At 34.8% G+C, this 18,656-nt stretch overlaps 3 protein-coding genes and 2 non-coding genes across 5 annotated transcripts; 3 read left to right on the top strand and 2 right to left on the bottom strand.

Annotated features, from left to right (window-relative positions):
- Window positions 1–2,153: 2,153 nt before the first annotated feature.
- LOC145064939 (2-oxoglutarate (2OG) and Fe(II)-dependent oxygenase superfamily protein) lies at window positions 2,154–3,732 on the top strand. Its single transcript, XM_079012301.1, has 3 exons — window positions 2,154–2,760; window positions 2,860–3,202; window positions 3,308–3,732. The coding sequence occupies exons 1-3, from the start codon at window positions 2,255–2,257 to the stop codon at window positions 3,551–3,553; spliced, it is 1,095 nt and encodes a 364-aa protein (XP_078868427.1). The 5' UTR covers window positions 2,154–2,254; the 3' UTR covers window positions 3,554–3,732.
- Window positions 3,733–3,796: 64 nt separating this feature from the next.
- TRNAW-CCA (transfer RNA tryptophan (anticodon CCA)) lies at window positions 3,797–3,868 on the top strand. The gene has a single exon. It is a non-coding gene; the product is annotated as a tRNA-Trp (tRNA).
- A 637-nt stretch (window positions 3,869–4,505) lies between these two features.
- Window positions 4,506–4,577, top strand: TRNAW-CCA (transfer RNA tryptophan (anticodon CCA)). The gene has a single exon. It is a non-coding gene; the product is annotated as a tRNA-Trp (tRNA).
- Window positions 4,578–4,937: 360 nt separating this feature from the next.
- LOC145063631 (small ribosomal subunit protein mS79 (rPPR3b)-like) lies at window positions 4,938–6,388 on the bottom strand. Its single transcript, XM_079011227.1, has one exon. The coding sequence runs from the start codon at window positions 6,319–6,321 to the stop codon at window positions 5,107–5,109; it is 1,215 nt and encodes a 404-aa protein (XP_078867353.1). The 5' UTR covers window positions 6,322–6,388; the 3' UTR covers window positions 4,938–5,106.
- An 8,414-nt stretch (window positions 6,389–14,802) lies between these two features.
- On the bottom strand, window positions 14,803–16,304 carry LOC145062734 (scopoletin 8-hydroxylase-like). The gene is made up of 3 exons (XM_079010326.1): window positions 15,671–16,304; window positions 15,242–15,587; window positions 14,803–15,162 (listed from the first exon to the last, which is right to left on the bottom strand). The coding sequence occupies exons 1-3, from the start codon at window positions 16,174–16,176 to the stop codon at window positions 14,920–14,922; spliced, it is 1,095 nt and encodes a 364-aa protein (XP_078866452.1). The 5' UTR covers window positions 16,177–16,304; the 3' UTR covers window positions 14,803–14,919.
- Between the last annotated feature and the right edge of the window lie 2,352 nt (window positions 16,305–18,656).

Genomic DNA, 18,656 nt, shown 5'->3' with positions numbered 1-18,656 from the left:
GAATTGTCACCTAATTTCATCTTTCAACAAGGTACCAATCAAACGATTCTAAAAATCTCTCAAACCAGCCATTTTTGAAACATCGGTAAAATCTTCAGTACTTTGAAATGCATTTGCACAAGGTCCTTACTCCTGCTAGTTTGATTACTACCGATTTTGCAGATTAATTTAATGTTATTTTCTACATTTTTGCTTACTTCTTGAAGGTATGGTATATCTTGCATCTTATTTCATTTCGTTTCACCTATTTCACTTTATGATCCTAATAATGGGTATTTGTCTAACCCTAATCACTAATAGTATGTAGATTTGGAGAATGGAGCAACAATAGAAGATCAATTCTCGAAGCAATATCCTTGTTATCAAACGAGAACAATGATATATATAATGATAATTAACAGAACTATTGAAAATACCTGGAATTTCTTGAGAAGTTTTGGTAATAATGTCATTTAGATGATCTGATGGTGTAGATTCCGAAGCACGTGTTGATATATCCATTTTCTTTGATAGAAATATTCGATAAGAATCAAAGTAAGTCAGTTTAGGGTTTTATCGAGGGATTAAAGTGCAGAACTCCACAAATGAAATCGATCCAAAGAGAAATCGAAGATGACGAGTTCAAAATCACAAGAAGTTAGTGTTTTAGTTGATTATCGAGGGTTTTCGTGTAACAATCGGAAGATGAATTTTAGGAAGCAGAACGATGATTGAGATTTGGATCAAATGAGTTTTAGTGTTCGTATCTAGGGTTTTTAGGAAGAATACCGGGTGTTTTTGTGTGCTGAATGAAAAAGAATGCAAAATTCCATTTCTGCCCCTCCGTGTCTTGATCTAATCCAAAAGCTTCATTAATTTACAAAAATGCCACCGCCTATTTTATGGTTTAATCTAAATTAACATCAGCCTTTGATTATTCAAGATGAGTGGTCAAGATTTGGTCTCCTCGTCTAACAAAATCTAGTGGTCTCATATGAACCTAACCATATATATATATATATATATATATATATATATATATATATATATATATATATATATATATATATATATATATATATATATATATGATCGATCTAGCTCATTACTAGAACTAGGACACTGAGCTTCGCTCAATGTCACACCATGCTAATTATGGAAAGTCCCTAATTTTTTGTGACAACATGCATAGTTCCAATATCATGAATGGCCCATGCAAGGAATATTACAACCTAGTATCGCACGAATAGCCTAAATAAGTAATAACAGAGTTGAGCATTGAACGAGAAAAACATGTAATTCAATTTAAAGGTAGGAATTAGAAAACTAGCCAACGTAAGTCACTTTAAATCTTTCTTGTGTGATCAAACATTATAATGTTTAAGTTGAAGGACATGATTAAAAAGTTATGCAGGAAAAATGGCTAGTATATTCCCATTGATTGAAAATGAAGTACACAAGGTAACAAGAAATATGAAAGTATGGTACAATATGACCTTATTTTAGCATTTTTTAAAAAGTAAAATTTCGATATACGAGAAAGCATTTTCGTAAATTAGTGAGTATATTGGATGATTAATTAATGATAAATATATACTGAAAAGTTAATTATTTGATTTTTTTTTTGCTTCTTTTGGTCATTTATATGAAATTATTAATTATTGATAACTAGAATGATATTATCCCCGCTTTGTGGGAGGATCAAACCTGCCAACATACTAAAGTATATGGACCAAACATGGAAATATACAAAAATCTTATTGTTGAAGTCCAAATCCCAAAACTTTGGGACCAAACCTGCGAATATACAAAAATATATGAACAAAAGCTGTCAATATACAAAACTCTTGTGGCCAAAGTCTGAAACCCAAAAAATATAAGGACCAAATCTGCCCAATATATGAAAATGAAAATCCGGTGGCCAAAGTATGAAACCTAAAGGCTACTATTGCTAAGCCAATTGGTTTTACTAATCTTGATAACTATTAAATATATAAATGAGTTAATTCTTAATTGAATCAACTGGTCTCTGCCAATTTACAATTTTACATAGTATATTATCAATCCTCGTTTGGTGAAAGAGTATTATCATTGCCTACTTATGGGGCCTGGACCATGCCTTTAAACACATATAGCAACAGAATCGCAACATGACTAATAAAATAGACAAAAAAAAATGAAGTAAACCATGACATACAAGACTATTTATAGGCATTAATGATCGAGATGTTTAATCAGTAAAGCACAAAGACACAAGTAGATTTACAGTTCTCCAATGGCTCCAAGCTTCAACGATGATAACACACTCTTCAACTTCGTGGTAAAAGATGGCAACGGTGTCAAAGGTCTGGTGGACTCCGGCCTCACAGAGGTCCCTAGCCGCTACATCCAACCACCCTACCAGCGAATCAACAAGCAACAAACAGCTACCGCATCGCCGGAAAACATGGCCATTGATCTATCAGAGCTCGATGGACCTAACCATGATCAAGTGGTCAAGGCCATTGCCCATGCTGCTGAAACCCTAGGGTTCTTTCAGGTAGTGAACCATGGTGTACCATTGAAGCTTCTTGACTCGCTCAAAGTTTCAGCCCAACAGTTTTTCAGCCAACCACCTGAAAAGAAGGCGGTGTATCTGAAAGCGGTGAGCCCTAGTCCGATAGTCAAATATGGAACAAGCTTTGTTCCTGAGGTAGAGAAAGCTTTGGAATGGAAAGATTATATTAACATGGTTTACACCAATGATTCCGATGCTCTTGAGTTCTGGCCTAATGAATGCAAGTAAGAATTTTTAACTTTGGAATGGAAAAATTATGTTAGCATGCAGCATATGCATGATAATAAGTTTATTTGTATATACTATATGCTTGTGTTTTGTAGAGAAGTGGCACTGGAGTACATAAAGACATCAAAGGAGATGGTGAAAAGACTATTACAAGAACTAATCGGAAACCTTGAAGTGAATTTAGACGATTCAAGACTTGAATCGCTTATGGGTTTAAGGATGGTGAACATGAACTTCTACCCGACCTGCCCGAACCCGGAGCTGACCGTTGGTGTTGGGCGACACTCGGATATGGGCACCCTAACGGTGCTTCTACAAGATGGAATCGGTGGATTATACGTGAAAAAAGGTGAAAACTCATCATCAGGAAACGAAGAGTGGATTGAGATTCCACCCATCGATGGTGCTCTTGTGATTAATATTGGCGATATTTTACAGGTTAATTAAGTTTTCATGCCGTAACTAATTAAAATTTCGCACACGTTTAATTGTAATGGTGTTCTTGTAATTAAATTTTGATTGTTTGGTGTTTTGATGTTGTAGATTGTAAGCAATGGGAGGTACAAAAGTGCAGAACACAGGGTACGAACCACAAGCAGTGCATCGAGAGTATCGGTCCCGATATTCAACGTCCCGCTTCCGGTGGCAAAGATAGGTCCTTTGCCAGAGTTGGTGGCTCGCGATGGGGTTGCTCGATATAGGGAACTCTTATTCCAAGAATACATGAACAACTTCTTTGGGAATGCTCACGAAGGAAAGAAGTCACTTGATTTTGCAGCTATTAATTAAGCTCTCATCTCCATTAATGGAGTTTCTTGTTTGTAAGAAAAGTCTTTCTATTCATAAAATCGACCTGGTTAGCTTAAGGTCTTCTTTGGTAATAATATTTTTAAGCTTTTGTGTGAAAAATAATCATGTTTCTTGGTAATTGGCACTTTGGCAGATGTATACAAGAAAATATTTTACTATTTTGTAGTAATTTTTAATTACTTATATGTGTTAAGTACACTGAAAACGACGTGTACTTCAACAGGATCCGTGGCGCAATGGTAGCGCGTCTGACTCCAGATCAGAAGGTTGCGTGTTCGATTCACGTCGGGTTCAATCCCTTTCAACTGTTGATACTTTTTTATTTATTTCAAATAACACAAATGAATCAATTAAGCCCCTAAGTTTGCATAAAGAAGACTTTTCACTTCAATTGATAACGTTTGATGAACTCTAAGTCAGCTCGATTAGTTTGCATTTTCCAGTCTACAAAAACGAAGATATCGTAGTTGAAGTTTCCCTCATCATATCTGTTGTCTAAAGTCTAAACTAAAATCAAAGTCATGTTGAGCACTTGGACCCTGAGAAATTAACTTTACAAAAAATGTGACATGGATATATAAAAAAAATAATATGTTCATAAAAAAAGATAAACTTCATAAAACTAATATATTTTACTTAAATCAGATAAACCATGATTAATTTTTTTTTTTTTCCATCAAAGCCATTTTAGTTTTAAAAAGATTCTAATACTAAGTCAAATTGCATGTATCATGGCTTGAAACAGTCACATAGTTTACAAAGAAACCAATAAAAAAATTCTATAAGGAAATCGTAATTTAATGCTTCTTAAAGTGTACTTACCAACTTACAATCTGACAATCTTGTTTTATATCAACAAACATATTACTATTTTATAAATGTCAATTACTAATATGTGATAAATATATTGAAAGCGACGTCTATGTCAACAGGATCCGTGGCGCAATGGTAGCGCGTCTGACTCCAGATCAGAAGGTTGCGTGTTCGATTCACGTCGGGTTCAATCCCTTTCAACAGTTGATCCACTTCTTTTTTATCCCAAAAAACACAAATTAATCAAGCTGCATGTGTTGTTGGGCAATGCCCTTCAACTGTTTGATGAAATGTCTCAACCGAGTGTTGCTCAAAATGCTAAATCTTCTTTGACTAATTATCAGAAGTCTTTTTCAGTTTTCTTGATGATTTTAGTACGTCAATTATTAATAGTCTTTTTTTAGTTTTCATAAACTTAAACTAGTTGTGTGATTAAAAAGTAATATTATGAAATTCAACAGAGATTTTGTTCATGTCTTATATATTATAACATCAATCTATTAGAATGCTATTTACAGCAACTTTTAACATGGATATTTGAGACTAACGATGTGGAAAAAATAGAAAGTAAATACTTCTCAAGCATTTAGAAAGTACAATGTTATAATAGGAAAAAGTTAAACAACAATGCTATGAGGAAAAACAGAAAAGTACATTTACTTTTCTTGCATTTAACCCTAAAAGATGTAAAAACGCACAAAACTTGTCATTATATCATCTTATATATCCTCTGATTTGGCTAAAGTCTCTTCTACTTCGATCCACATGTAGGCATTCTTTGGAAACTTCTCCTTCATCTTCTCAACAAGCTCCTTTGCTTCATTAACTTTTGAACTCTTTGCAAGCCCTTCAACAAGCATCTTCATAGTCGAATAATTCGGCACCCAATCTTTCTCCATACTCTGTTTGCAAACCTTCAATGCTTCTTCAAAATCACCATTTTTGCACGAATAATTAACCAGTGTAAAATAGCAATCACTATCAGGTTTAAAGCCACTGTTGATCATCTTGTGAAACAAGTTCTTGCCTTCATCCAACTTCCCCTCTTTGCAATATCCATGAATCAAATGACAATAAGTGACCGAATTTGGTTTCATTCCACTCAACATAAGCCCATCAAGCAACTCTTTTGCTTCATTTGTTTTCTTGAGCTTACACAAGCTTTGAATTCTGGTGTTATATGTTGAGATCCCTATTGGAACTTCATGTTTCCTCATTAATTCCAACACCTTTCCAACCTCTTCAAGCTTCTCCTCCTTGTAGAATCCAGCAATCAAAGTACCAAATGTGGTTGCATTTGGTTTGCAGTTCTTCCTAACCATCTCGGAAATCACTGAATAACATGAGCTTGATGATCCTGATTCACAAAAGGACTTGATCACAGTGTTGTATGTATCAAGATTAGGTGTCACCCCGTATTTCAATGGAAACTCGAGATAAACACGCTTCACCTCATTGTATTTCTTCGCAAACATACAAGAAAACAGCAGCGCATTTAAAGATTTTGCATTTTGAGCAACACCCAGTTGGGACATTTTATCAAACAGTTGGAATGCATTGTCTAACAACCCAGCTTGACCGTAATAGATAATAGCGTGAGAGATGAACTTCTCGTTGTTCAAATCCGGTCGTGTTGTAAGCAACTCTTCGATGAAATCATGTATACCCTGCAAGTAATTCAAATCCGCGAGCTTCGAAATTGCGATTGAAAATGCTATGCGATCTAGATGTGATTCCGGTGTGAGTGAAGCGGCACGGCAGATATCGATGATGCGTTCCGGGTTCTTCTCCATTTTGAGGAGAGAAAGAGCGGCGCGTGATTTCTCTTTGCTGGAGAGAGGAGTGGTAGAATCAGGGTTTAACACAGAGGAGAAAGGTCGAGCTTGAAAATGGCGAAACGAATTGAACCGTCGAAAGATGACGTTGGAAGCCATTGATAATTTTGGCGATTGGACTGGGGGTTTAATCAGTAGGGTTTTGTAAATACTCGCTAAAATGAAGGAAATCTCCAAAAGTTTTCTCCCGGTTTTAGTCCTTTTTTTTTTTTTAAAGAAAAAATCTTAAAAACCGGCAAAAGTATACATATTGATCATTTTTGACCGGTTGGAACCGACAACAAATTAATTTATGACTATTTCATAAATTGACCTAAAATATTAGTACTATTTCAGAAAATGACCTAAAATATTGAAACTTTTTTGCAAAAAAATATTAGAACTTATCTGCAAACAAAAACTTTATTATTATTATTATTATTATTATATTAAAAATATAAACAAGTATATTAATTTTTAAATTCATTATTATTAATATTTTTAATAATACATATAAATATACTTAAATAAAAAAATATATTAAAAAAATTATTTAAAGGTGAAGGTGGTGGTGATGGTAATGCTTTAAACATTGAAATCATAAATATCTGTTTGTATGTCCTCACTTTGTATATGATCATTTCACATTTCTTATTATTGTTTTCAATTTAAAATATTAACACTTAACAATTTAAAAGAAGTTGCTTATTTGTAAAATTATGTATAAATAGTTTAAGATAAAAAGATTTTTCACTTTGTATAAAAAATTTCTTAAGACATAATGATTTCTTTTCAAATCCAACAGATCCACAATAAATATTTACATTGGTGGCCCATATTAAAATTCGAAAATATTAATTAAAATATCTTATTTAATAGAAAATAATATGATTTATTTAGCTTTATCACACTATATCTGCTATGTTTCCAAAAAACCACAAGGATAAAGTAATGAAAAAGAGCAACACACATGTTGGTAATTCAAATACTTACACACAAGACTTACACGCATATCACATGCTCACTATTTGTAAACAATTTGAAAAAGCAGTAGCTTCTTTTAAATTGTTAAATGTTAATATTCTGAATTAAAAACAATAATAACAAATGTGAAATGACCATATATAAAGTTAGAATATAGAAACATACTTTCATGATTTCAAAGCTTAAAGCATTACCATCCGCTCAACATTCACCTTTATAAAATGTCTTTAATATTTTTTTTAATTTAAACGTATTATATGTATTATTAACAATATTAATAATAACAAATTTAAAAAATAGTATGTTTATTTATATTTTTAATATAATAATGACTATTATAATAATAATAAGGTTTTTGTTTGCAGAAAAACCCTAATATTTTTGTTTTTGCAGAAAAGTTCCAATATTTTAGGTCAATTTATGAAATAGTCCAAAATTAATTTGTTACCGGTTCCAACCAGTCAAAAAGGGTCAAAATGCAAACTTTTGCCGGTTTTTGGGACTTTTCTGTAAACAAAATTTAGTTTAGGACTAAAACATAAATCATGCTAAAATTTTATGACTTTATTGGAGATTTCCCCGCATAAAATGGAATTTATTTCAATACAAATTATTGTTTAACGACCCCTTCTATTTTTTCACATCACACCCATCACAAACAAAGATAGTCCCTAGATAGTACCTAGGGATTTTATAACGGAAAAATATCATGATCATGTTTAGATGTTTCTAAGTCGTTATGATATCATCTACGTCCGTACCACTCCCCGTGGAGTAGATCCCGCATCTAACCAAGTCTTTGACCAACAAGATCTATGCTGAGATGTTACGATCTTAACCTAATATGATGTTACATCTTTAGTATTTTTAGATAGCTAAGCCTCAAATATTCATACATTCAATTTGAAATCGAGCATTCGAAGCTGCAATAAGTCTCATGAACCATCACCTCTTCATTTATTAATCTCGAGTTATGTAAAGTATCATGACACTAATATTATTCATTCTGTGATCATATACATTTAATTTTTTTATATTCTTGATGACGGTGAGTGGATAACTGTTTGAAACATCTCAGCCCTTCAAATTCCCCAATTTTCAATATGTATCGCAATAACTCATTATTTATGATTATTTTGATGGTTCTCTCTTCCATCTCCAGGGTCTCCCACAACGTCCCAATACGTCTTCAACCTCCTACTTATCCTTTTAGAAACTCAACTTCTCCGTCTTTCTGTGCATATTTACTCCTATGTAAACGAGTAAATGCATTACCCACGATCTTTACACCCTATTATCGAGTTCAACTTAACGAGAGAAAAGAAAGGAAATTGACGAAAATGAGAAGAAAATAAAAGAAATTGATGTTCCCAAGTTTCATTAAAGGAAGCAAATGGAAGGAAGTGGGGGGAAATCGAAGGATCACTTTTCCTCCTAATTTTCCTTCCAATTTGGAAAGATTTGGAAAGAAAGAACAAAATGATTAATTTTCATTCCACTTCTCTCAAACTCGGAAACACAAAAGAAAATTTTGTTTTGTTGTCTTTTCTCTCCTGACTTTTTTTTTGGTTAAACTCGAGAACTAGGCGTTAATCTATATAACTGTTAGCATTCTTTGTAAATCATTCCATGTTTTTATCAATTTCTTCAAGTGCTTCCGTCTTCTAATTTGATTCTATATAATATAGCTTCTGATTGTGATCACCATTCTTTTTGTTGTCTAATTCATCGATGGAAATTAATTTCAGGTATGTTACTCTTAATAACCTTTGATTCAACATGTCTCCTTCTTCGACCTTTCTTAATCTCTCACAAAACCCACGTAAAAGTAACCATTTCAATATCTATGTATGATTCCTTCGTTGCTGCTCCTTCGTTTTATAGGTATGCCGTATTCATTATCGGTAGTGGTTATGTAACATCCTGTTTAAAATGGGATAATTATTGCTAAACCCGGAACCTCGAGAAGCAATTTATATTATTATTATTATATGTTTTTATAGTCCGATATCAAATAATATTTAGTGGGGTGTAGGTTTCCGGAAGCCAAATGACGAGATTTGAATCTCTGGGGGTTAAAGTGTAAGTTTTGGATTTAATTTGAAAAAGGAATTTAGAAGTCATGGTGTGTTTGGTAATTAATGGACTTAAATTGAGAGGTCTTGAAGACTTAGGGAGCTGATTGGTAATTTCGGGACTTGATTTGTTAGGATTTTTAGAAGGAGGGGTTTAAATGGTAAATTAAGGATTGTTTTGAAATAAATGGAGGAAGGAGGGACTAATTATGATATTATGGGATTGTGATTGGGCCTTGGTGATTAGACTATGGATGGGCTATCCAAGAACAAGTTAATGGACCAAAATAATTAGATGAGCTTTAGGATAAGGCCCATGTGAGAGACTTGGGCCCAATTTGGAAATTTGGGCCATAGATGGGCCATAGTTTGGGCCTTTATGATTATGTGACATCGGGCCATCAGAATGTCGAATGTTGGACTGGACTAAATGGTTGGGCCTTATGGTAAGACCTTATAAAGGTTTGAGCCCAATTTGAAAAATTGGGCCATATGCTGGGCTTAGGCCTATTACTTGACTTTTGGGTCTTTGGAGTGTGAGTTGGACCTTGGGCTCGGAACCCAATTATTAATTGGGTATTGTTTGATGTTGACAGTTCGGGAATCTATCAACCAGCAGCTGGAGTTTATCTGCGGGACTTCAACAGTGCCAGGTGAATTATCCTCACTATACTCAAGGGTCTAAGGCACCAAGGCCGACCCTTTGGATTGTTATTTGGTTATGTATGCTAGTATGATCTGTTAGATCGGTATCCTAGAGGGTAGGATAATACTATGTGATATGTGGTATGATCGTTTAGATCGGTATCCTGGTAGATAGGATGGTATTATGTGCTATGTGGTATGATTTGTTAGATCAGTATCCTGGTAAATAGGATATTATATGTTGCTATGATCCGTTAGATCAGTATCCTGGTAGATAGGATGTGTTATGTTGTTATGATCTGTTAAATCGGTTTGTCTGCTTATAGACTGTCATGCGATTATCTGTTATATATGTGCATATGTTTGTTTGGTGGTTGAGGCTTATCTGCTTTGTGCGAAAGCCAATAGACCTGGGCATTCCAACCTGTTGGTTGTGGGCCGTGAGTATTCCATCCCGAGTATGATTGGACTCATAGTATGTGGGCATTCCAACCTGTTGGTTGTGGGCCTGGGGTATTCCAACATGATGGTTGATTGGACTCATAGTGTGTTGGCATTCCAACCTGTTGGTTGAGGGCCTGGGGTATTCCAACCCGATGGTTGATTGGACCCATAGTATGTTGTTTATGATTATATATGTATTGTTGTGGGTATGAGTATTTTGGGGGAACTCACTAATCTTTCGGGCTTACAGTTTCAGTTTATTGTTTCAGGTGCATCAGTGTATCATGGCAAGGCAAATGCGTGATCGTACAACTCCTCACTTTTTATGACTTTGTTTTTGGGATACTTTGATATGATACATTTTGAAAACAAGTTTTGTAATGGTTAATAGATTTAAAATGTTTTTAAAAGTTTAAATTTAACATGATTTTTGCGGGTGTTACAGGTTACTAAAGGTACGTTTTGTGACTAATCCTAGAGCCCTAATACATGATTATTGTTGACTTATTAGTATAAATGCATCCACAATCTCCACCCACTCCTTCTGAAAACTCAGTGTGCATGATTTGTGCAACTCATTGAAGAATTAATTTTCAATAAAGGTTTTTTATTGCGATTATCTTCCCATGCTTATTTGTTTCTGGGTTTTTGATGCTTTAATTGAAGTTTTAGTTTTTTTTTTTGGGAGAAAGTTCGATATTGGTGGTTGATCCGCTTGGCATTCTCTCACTTGACATCACTTCTACACTTCTATTTTTTGAGTGAATATTGCAGAAATCTAGATGGAGGCCTAGATGTTCACTGCCTAAATGTTTTTTTTTTCTATGGTAAGGATATTCACTATAAACAGTACTTTCCAATTTTAAGAAGGTAACTTTCCTTTCAAGACAATAATTAACCTCTAGCTATCAACGACAACTTTCACATTAGGTAATTTCGTGTTATGTGTGTTATATGCAGACTACATGGTTTGCTGCTTGATAGTTGTTGGTGCTTTGTATTTTGTTTCAAGTGAAATAGGAAAAGAGCTACGTTGGTTTGTGTTCTACTACAACTTGAGGCTTTATTGTAGCCCCGATTTATAGTTATTTTTCAGTCTATGGTTGTTTCCAAGGTAATCTTTTATAGTTCCAAGTTTAATGCTAATTCCACTTCAGTACTTCTAATTTGGTGGATATCATATGCACATATAAAAACATTAATATCTAGTAAAGATATTCATAAATTGAAAAAATTGAATTTGTTTTGCCTTCACGTCTCCTACCAAAGTTTTGTTCTTTGTCAAACCATAAAATCGAATTGTACCCAGAAATATAGGCGAGGGAATGAACAAAGAACATGTGTTTGTTGGCTAATGATGAGAAGGAAGTTGGATCCAGTCAAACATGTATAATTTAAAAACCTTTTTTCTAACGTTTTTTTCTTCTAATACTACCTTCTCCGTCATTCCAAAAGAAAAAACAATATCTTTTTAGTATTTGGTTTTTATTTCTAAAAGGTAAAACAAAAAAGAGATTTATTTGTATTTTTCAAAATGTGTTGATTGAATTTGATTGATTTGGTGATTTTTTCGAGATCATTTAACTTATATATATATATATATTAAGATTATTTAAATACAAAATTTTATGATTAATGATTCAAGGGTGTTGTTTTAATCAATCTTCTTTAATTTGAGTTTTTGGAAACAATATGTTGGTTCAATCTAAACAAAGACATGATAATTGGCATCTTCTAGAATTCTTATAAGAGTTACTTAATAATTAAAATGTTGTGAATTTTTATTTTGATTGTTTAACGATTAGCTGATAAACTAATTTTTTTTGAGATTTTTAAAGAATATTTTATAATGTAGCGTTTTAAAAAACTATTTAGACTAGTTTTTTGGATATTTAAAAAAAATTCAAATAAAACCATAATTAATTATAAAAAACATATTTTTTTAAATGCATTTAAACTAACTTTTCAACTGATTTCATTTTTATAAGGTAACATCTAACTCATATAAAATCAAAATTTCCGGCTAATATGGTAAACATAGGGTACACTTGGAAAAAGGCAAATGCTATTAGAGTATTGTGTATGTGCAATTAGATGCAACACCAATAGGTTGTCACCTCATATGTCATATAAATAGTGGTGTTATAACTTATAACACCAAAAAGAGGAAATGGTTTTCATGTTCTAACAATGTTATAACACAAATATTTTCCATGTCATATTTTTTTTTCGAATTCGAGTTTTGTTTGTTTTTTCTTTTTCATGTTTCTTTTTTGTAATTAATAAAATAAATATATTTTTGTAAAACATAATATTTAAAAAACAAAAAAAACATATAATTTCTAAATACTAAAATTAAGATTACAATAAAAAAACCATTAATTTTAGAAGATAACATTTTTTTCCTAGTCATAATTAACCCAAATAACATCTAAATTACACGTAAAACCATAACATTTTACTACTAATCTTAATTAACCAAAATACTTCTTTCTAATTTGATCATTCATCTCTTGTAGCACCGTTAGATCTTGAGGCGACAAACCATCCTCGCTAGTCCGAGGATTTGACAATTGTTGTGTTATTAGTTCTCTCTCTTTTTGCTCCTACTTCTCTCATGCATGTCTTTCTAGGAATTCCAAGTGGCGGTGTTTCAACTCTATTTTTTCTTTGTATGATAAATTGTGCTCATCGATTTTTGCTTTCATTTCCGCCGCATCTTTTGCTTTTGCCTCAACCTCCTTTAAATGCCTTGCAGCGTGTCTCGCTTTGTCGCGTCTGGGCGGTCTTCGTGGTGGGGAGATCTCCTCAATATCATCCGGGATCTCATCGGTGTCGGCGTTTAGGTCGATGTGAGTCCGTGCATCCGACACGTCGACCAAGCTCGAATTTCGAGACCTCTTTGATTGAACTTCCGACGATGTATGGGTTCTTTTCCACCTTGGATCAAATTGCACCAACTCCCACGCTTTCTCAAACTCGAACACATGTCCCATTTCGACCCGATATTGTTATTTTGCAACTTTGAACAAATCAAATTCGATGGTTCCGCTTTGTTGTTGCGCCTCAAGCCGGTTGTAAATATCATTGAATTTTGTGCACCGACTACTAATTTGAGTCAATTTGCTACTAAGCATGTATGTATTGCAATACGGTTTTTCTTCAATATAGTGTGAAATTTTTTGAGCACCACCTCCCAATAAGTACATTTCTTCATTCCATTTCCGCGACATTCGTCTTTTGAAGTACCACACCACGCTTGCGCCAAAGCATTTTCTTCATTCGGTAACGACCAATGTGGAGCTTCCTCATTTTCCGTATCAAGTGCTATAGCTTTCCCTTTCCTTCTTCCTTTTCCTCTCCCTCTCTTACTACCTCTCGCTTACGTTTCAACCGATGGTTGAGTTGGAGGTGGTGGTTGTGTTTGAGGTTGTTGTGGTTATGTTTGAGGTTGCATGGGAAAAAGATTTTGTTGTAAACTTGAATTTTGGCCGAAAAGATTTTGTTGAAGATAAGGTGAGTTAGGAAATTGGAGTAGTGGTGATGCAAGATTGAAATAGGCTCCTTGGTATGAGATTTGTGGCAGAACTTGAGACGATAGAAGGCTAAAGTAGTTCTCGTAACCGGCAAGCCCGATAGGAGATGTTGTGTGTGGTTGTGTGTTTGAGTTTTGGTTTGGTGGAGGGGTGTTTGGATTTTGATCCATTTTTATGTGTTTGGGTTTTGGTTAGATGTATAAAATATAGAGAGAAAAAAGATAAAAATATAAAAAATGTATGAGTGTAATGTATTTATATGTAAAGAAAATGATTTTTTTTTAAGAATATGACTGTTCAAAAACGGGCAACATAGCCCTTTTGCCCCGTTTATTCTTATGGTAACGGCAACGAGATGAGCTGTTAACCGGATAAAACGAGAAGGAAGGCGGTGTTCACCCGTTATAACCACGTTTTTTGGTCTCCACGTCGGCAATAACACTGGTATTAAGACCCATAGCGGGTACTCTTAAAAAAAGGTTATATAGAAATCTCCCACTCTTTACGGATCCGACAAAAAAGGGGTGGCCACTGAACCACCCATTCCTTGGCCCATGTTTCCTTTGATTTGAAGAATGAGTTATTTTATTATTATTATTATTATTATTATTATTATTATTATTTTGCTTTGAATACAAGTTCTATTTGGCTGTTTTTGAAGTAGAAAAGTAACAGAAAGTAGCAGCTATTTTCCTCCTCTGGTTAATGTAATTTGTTTCACTTTGGAGTAGAATAACTTTATTTCAGTTCAGCTTCTTATTCCACTGTTTTTTCTCTGTTTTCCCTTTGTTTCCACAGTCCCTTACACCCAATTTGCTCGCTTAAAAATCAGTAGCACACATTTGATCCATTTAATTTCCAAAAGAAATCGTATTTTAGGTTGTTGGGTCACCTGCTTTCTATTCTTGGTATAAAAGTTTGACAAGATTACTTTTATATTTTGGTAAACAAATTGCAAACCACAGCTAGTGAATTGAGTACACCACTCCTCTTTTATTACAAACAATAAATCCACTAAAATGGAGAATAAAAGCTTAAACAGACGCGAATTCAAGAGCCATCTTTCCTCCATGGGGTTTCTGCATGATGTTGTTCGTGTACTCTTTGTATGTGACCTCCTTGTATCTAGCGACCCCATCACGAGCCACCAGCTCCGGAAATGGTCCTATTTTTGCAACAGGAACCGGAGCATTGAATATAGGAATCGACAATCTTGATGCAGTGCTTGTGGTTCGCACTATGTGTTCTGCACTTTTGTACTTTCCGTTGCTTAAAATCTAACACATGAAAACACCAAATCTAAGTTATTATTATGCATTTAAGGAGGAAATTACGTAGTCATAGCATGAAATTAACCTGTAACACATCGCCAACGTTGATGACGAGAGCACCAGGGGTGGGTGGAACCTCGACCCACTCCTCGTTTCCAGATGATAAGTTTTCACCTGCTTTTTTCACGTATAATCCACCAACGTCATCTTGTAGAAGCATTGTTAGAGTGCCCATATCGGAGTGCTTCTTAACTCCTATAGTTAACTCGGGGTTTGGACATGTCGGGTAGAAGATCATGTGCACTGACTTTGAACCTATAAATGGATCAAGTCCAGAATCGTTTAGTTTCACTCCAAGATTTCCAATTAGTGCTTGTAATAGTTTTTTCACCATCTCCGTTGATGTCTTTATGTATTCAAGTACCACTTCCCTACAAAATTACAAGCATACACATAATCATCGATCATCAGGGTTTTCTTGAAATTTTTTTAGTAATTTGAGGTGGGCTCTTACTTGCATTCATCAGGCCAAAACTCAAGGGCATCAGCATCATTGGTGTATGTCATCTTAAAAAAGTCTCTCCACATCCAAACCTTCTCTTTCTCAGGAACAAAGCTCGTTGCATACATGACCATCGGATTGTTACTCACCTCCTTGAGATATGTCGCCTTCTTTTCAGCTGGTTGGTCAAAAAACTGGTGAGTTGCAGTTTTAAGCGAGTCTAGAAGCTCCAAAGGCACGCCATGGTTCACCACCTGAAAGAAACCTAGAGTTTCAGCAGCATGGGCTAAGGCCTTGACCACTTGATCATGGTTAGGACCATCGAGCTCCGATAGATCAATGATCATGTTTTCAGATGATGGGGCTGCTTGCTGCTTGTCGAATCGCTCGTTGGGAGGTTGGATGAACCGAGGTGGCACCTCCGTGAGCCCGGAGTACTCCACCAGACCTTTGACACCATTTCCCTCTTTCACGACGAAGTTGAACAGTGAATTCTCATCATTGAAGCTTAGAGCCATTTGAGAACTGTAAATGTATTTGTCACTTTACACGTACTTTCCTAATTGACCACAAGTTGGAGAGGTATCTCACACCCACTCATTGAGTAATTATAGGTTCCACCGACTTCTCATACTTTAAAGTTTAAACCCCTGTACACAATCCGTAGCATATTTTTATTATAACTTTGTTAAATTGTTAATGATATACAATTATACGAACAAATTCGCGAATTGGACCATACAAAAACAAAAATGGGCCTGTCAAATTACCAACACATAAAATGAAACTACCAAATTTGACAATTTCAAGCCGCTTAAATTTGAAGAAAGAAACTTCAATCATTGACGTGCATACATGACCATAAAAAAATAAATCTACAAGGTTTTCTAAATGAAAAGTCAAAGTCTAATAGTATCAAAGATCAACAATATCTAACTTATCTTTCTGGAAATATACGTTACGAATTCAACATTTTTTTGTGATATGTATGAACTCAAATAGTTTCCATTCATTTAATTTCAAAAATTTTCTCTCCACCAATATGTTGGTATTGAGATGCAAACTCGACAAATATAAAGACAACGATATAGACAATTATGCAAAGAAGATTAAACAATAATAGAAGAATATTTACTTGATCTATTTGAACAAGCTAGCTAGTCCACATGCAAACTAGAGACTCTTTATTTATATTGAATGATATACAAGATTTATGTATTTAATGCACTCTTAATGATGCCTCACACGATCACGTAATCCTGCTATTACACTATTAGACCATCCTTGGGGTACAATAAACAAGATGTATTTATAGTAATGTTGACCTAAAATTATGGCAGGCCAATGAGCCTCATACATGTTAGCATAAAGGCCAAACTTGTTCTCTAAGATTGTACGATTGTACGGACAATCCTTGAATCGCTTCGTGTAGTACCAAAACATGTAGGATCGATGTTTTAGAATATCTAAAAGTGTTTGCGCTTCTGCTTGGACTTTGCTTCTTCTGAATACCTCCGATCTCCATCAAGACCAACTTTTTACTTTTGTTTTTTTACTAAATTTGTTGTTGTGCTCTTTAGAACACTTTAGAATTCTTCAGCCTTTGCTGAATTGCAAGGACAACTTCGAATTCTCCTTTTAGATTAGACTCTCTCTCTCTCTCTCTCTTTATATATATATATATATATATATATATATAGAGAGAGAGAGAGAGAGAGAGAGAGAGATAAGAGAGAGAATGATCATTTGAGAACCTATAGTTTCCCAAGAACCCGCGAACCAAATAGAGATCGTTAGATCAAAATAAGCAATGGTTAGGATCTTTTGTGGCATTTTTGTAAATACATGGGAAAGAAAAGGCACGGGGACATGTTTTTTAAATTAATCAGGGGCATTTTAGGATAACAAAATCCATACCCTCTTATCAAATGAATCACACCAACTTCTATGCTCTCTCGCTCTCTGGGAACCCACGATCCATCGTCTTCGGACCTCATCCGTCGAATCACATTCAATCCTTCATCCTTTTGATGCTTCTGAAATCTTAGTGCTATGAAGCCTCAGATTATCAACATGATAAGTTACGTGATTTCGAAGGATCAGAGGCATATCCAAGGGCCGATTTAGGGTTCATAAAGTGGACATACGCCATTGTTATAAATATGGTGAGTTTTCTTTCTCTGGTTAATAGTTTTGTTTCTCTTCTCTCTGCTGATTCTAGGTTATTGTTTTGTTTCTCTACTAGTCTGCATTTCTTTCTCTGGTTTGTTTCATTTTCAATACAAATTGATTCTCCATCATTCGATTTTGGTATCAATCAATCTCATATATGTTTAATGTATCTCTTTGTTTTGAGCTAGGTATGTTTTATAAAGTTTGTTTGAAATCATTTACGCCTTGCATGTGTTCGACAAAATGCCCCAGTCAATTATGCCTTTCACATATGTCAATCGATGTCAATTGTCAGGGATCAATGAGCAGTATTTATGCGTTATTATGGAGAAGAATAAGAAATTTAGGGTATGTTTTTCAGAAATTAGTAGTCTTTCACTATATCTTGTCACTCTTAGCTATCACTATTTATCAGTATTGGTCCTATTGTGTTAAATAGGCTCCAAGCCCCGGATTTAGGGTTTTCCTCGCACAGACCAGACTCGCCGAGTCCACTTGGCCGACTCGTCGAGTTGGTCACTTTCTTATCGACCCGGATCCCGCTCCGACTTGCCGAGTCCTCCCTTGGACTCGTCGAGTCCCTCTTAAATTTAGGGTTTCCTTTTACTTTCTTGGCTTTCAAAATCCCGGGTGTTACAACTCTCCCCCACTTAAATTGAACTTCGTCCTCGAAGTTTACCATGGCCCACCGCCTGCGATCTGCCTCCAATACCCAACACCAGCCGCCTACCTGCGCTGGTCTTCCACCGAATACTGCACTGAACCCGCAGGGGTTCTCCACTTCTTTCCTTGCGCAAATCCCTTACCTTCCCAAGGCAAAGCCTCA

This window comes from Lactuca serriola, chromosome 7 (assembly GCF_051521515.1).
Source record: "Lactuca serriola cultivar US96UC23 chromosome 7, Lser_US96UC23_V15, whole genome shotgun sequence".
Classification (NCBI taxonomy): domain Eukaryota; kingdom Viridiplantae; phylum Streptophyta; class Magnoliopsida; order Asterales; family Asteraceae; genus Lactuca; species Lactuca serriola.
Note: the sequence above shows the minus strand (reverse complement) of the source record. Positions and strands in the feature narration are given on the sequence as shown.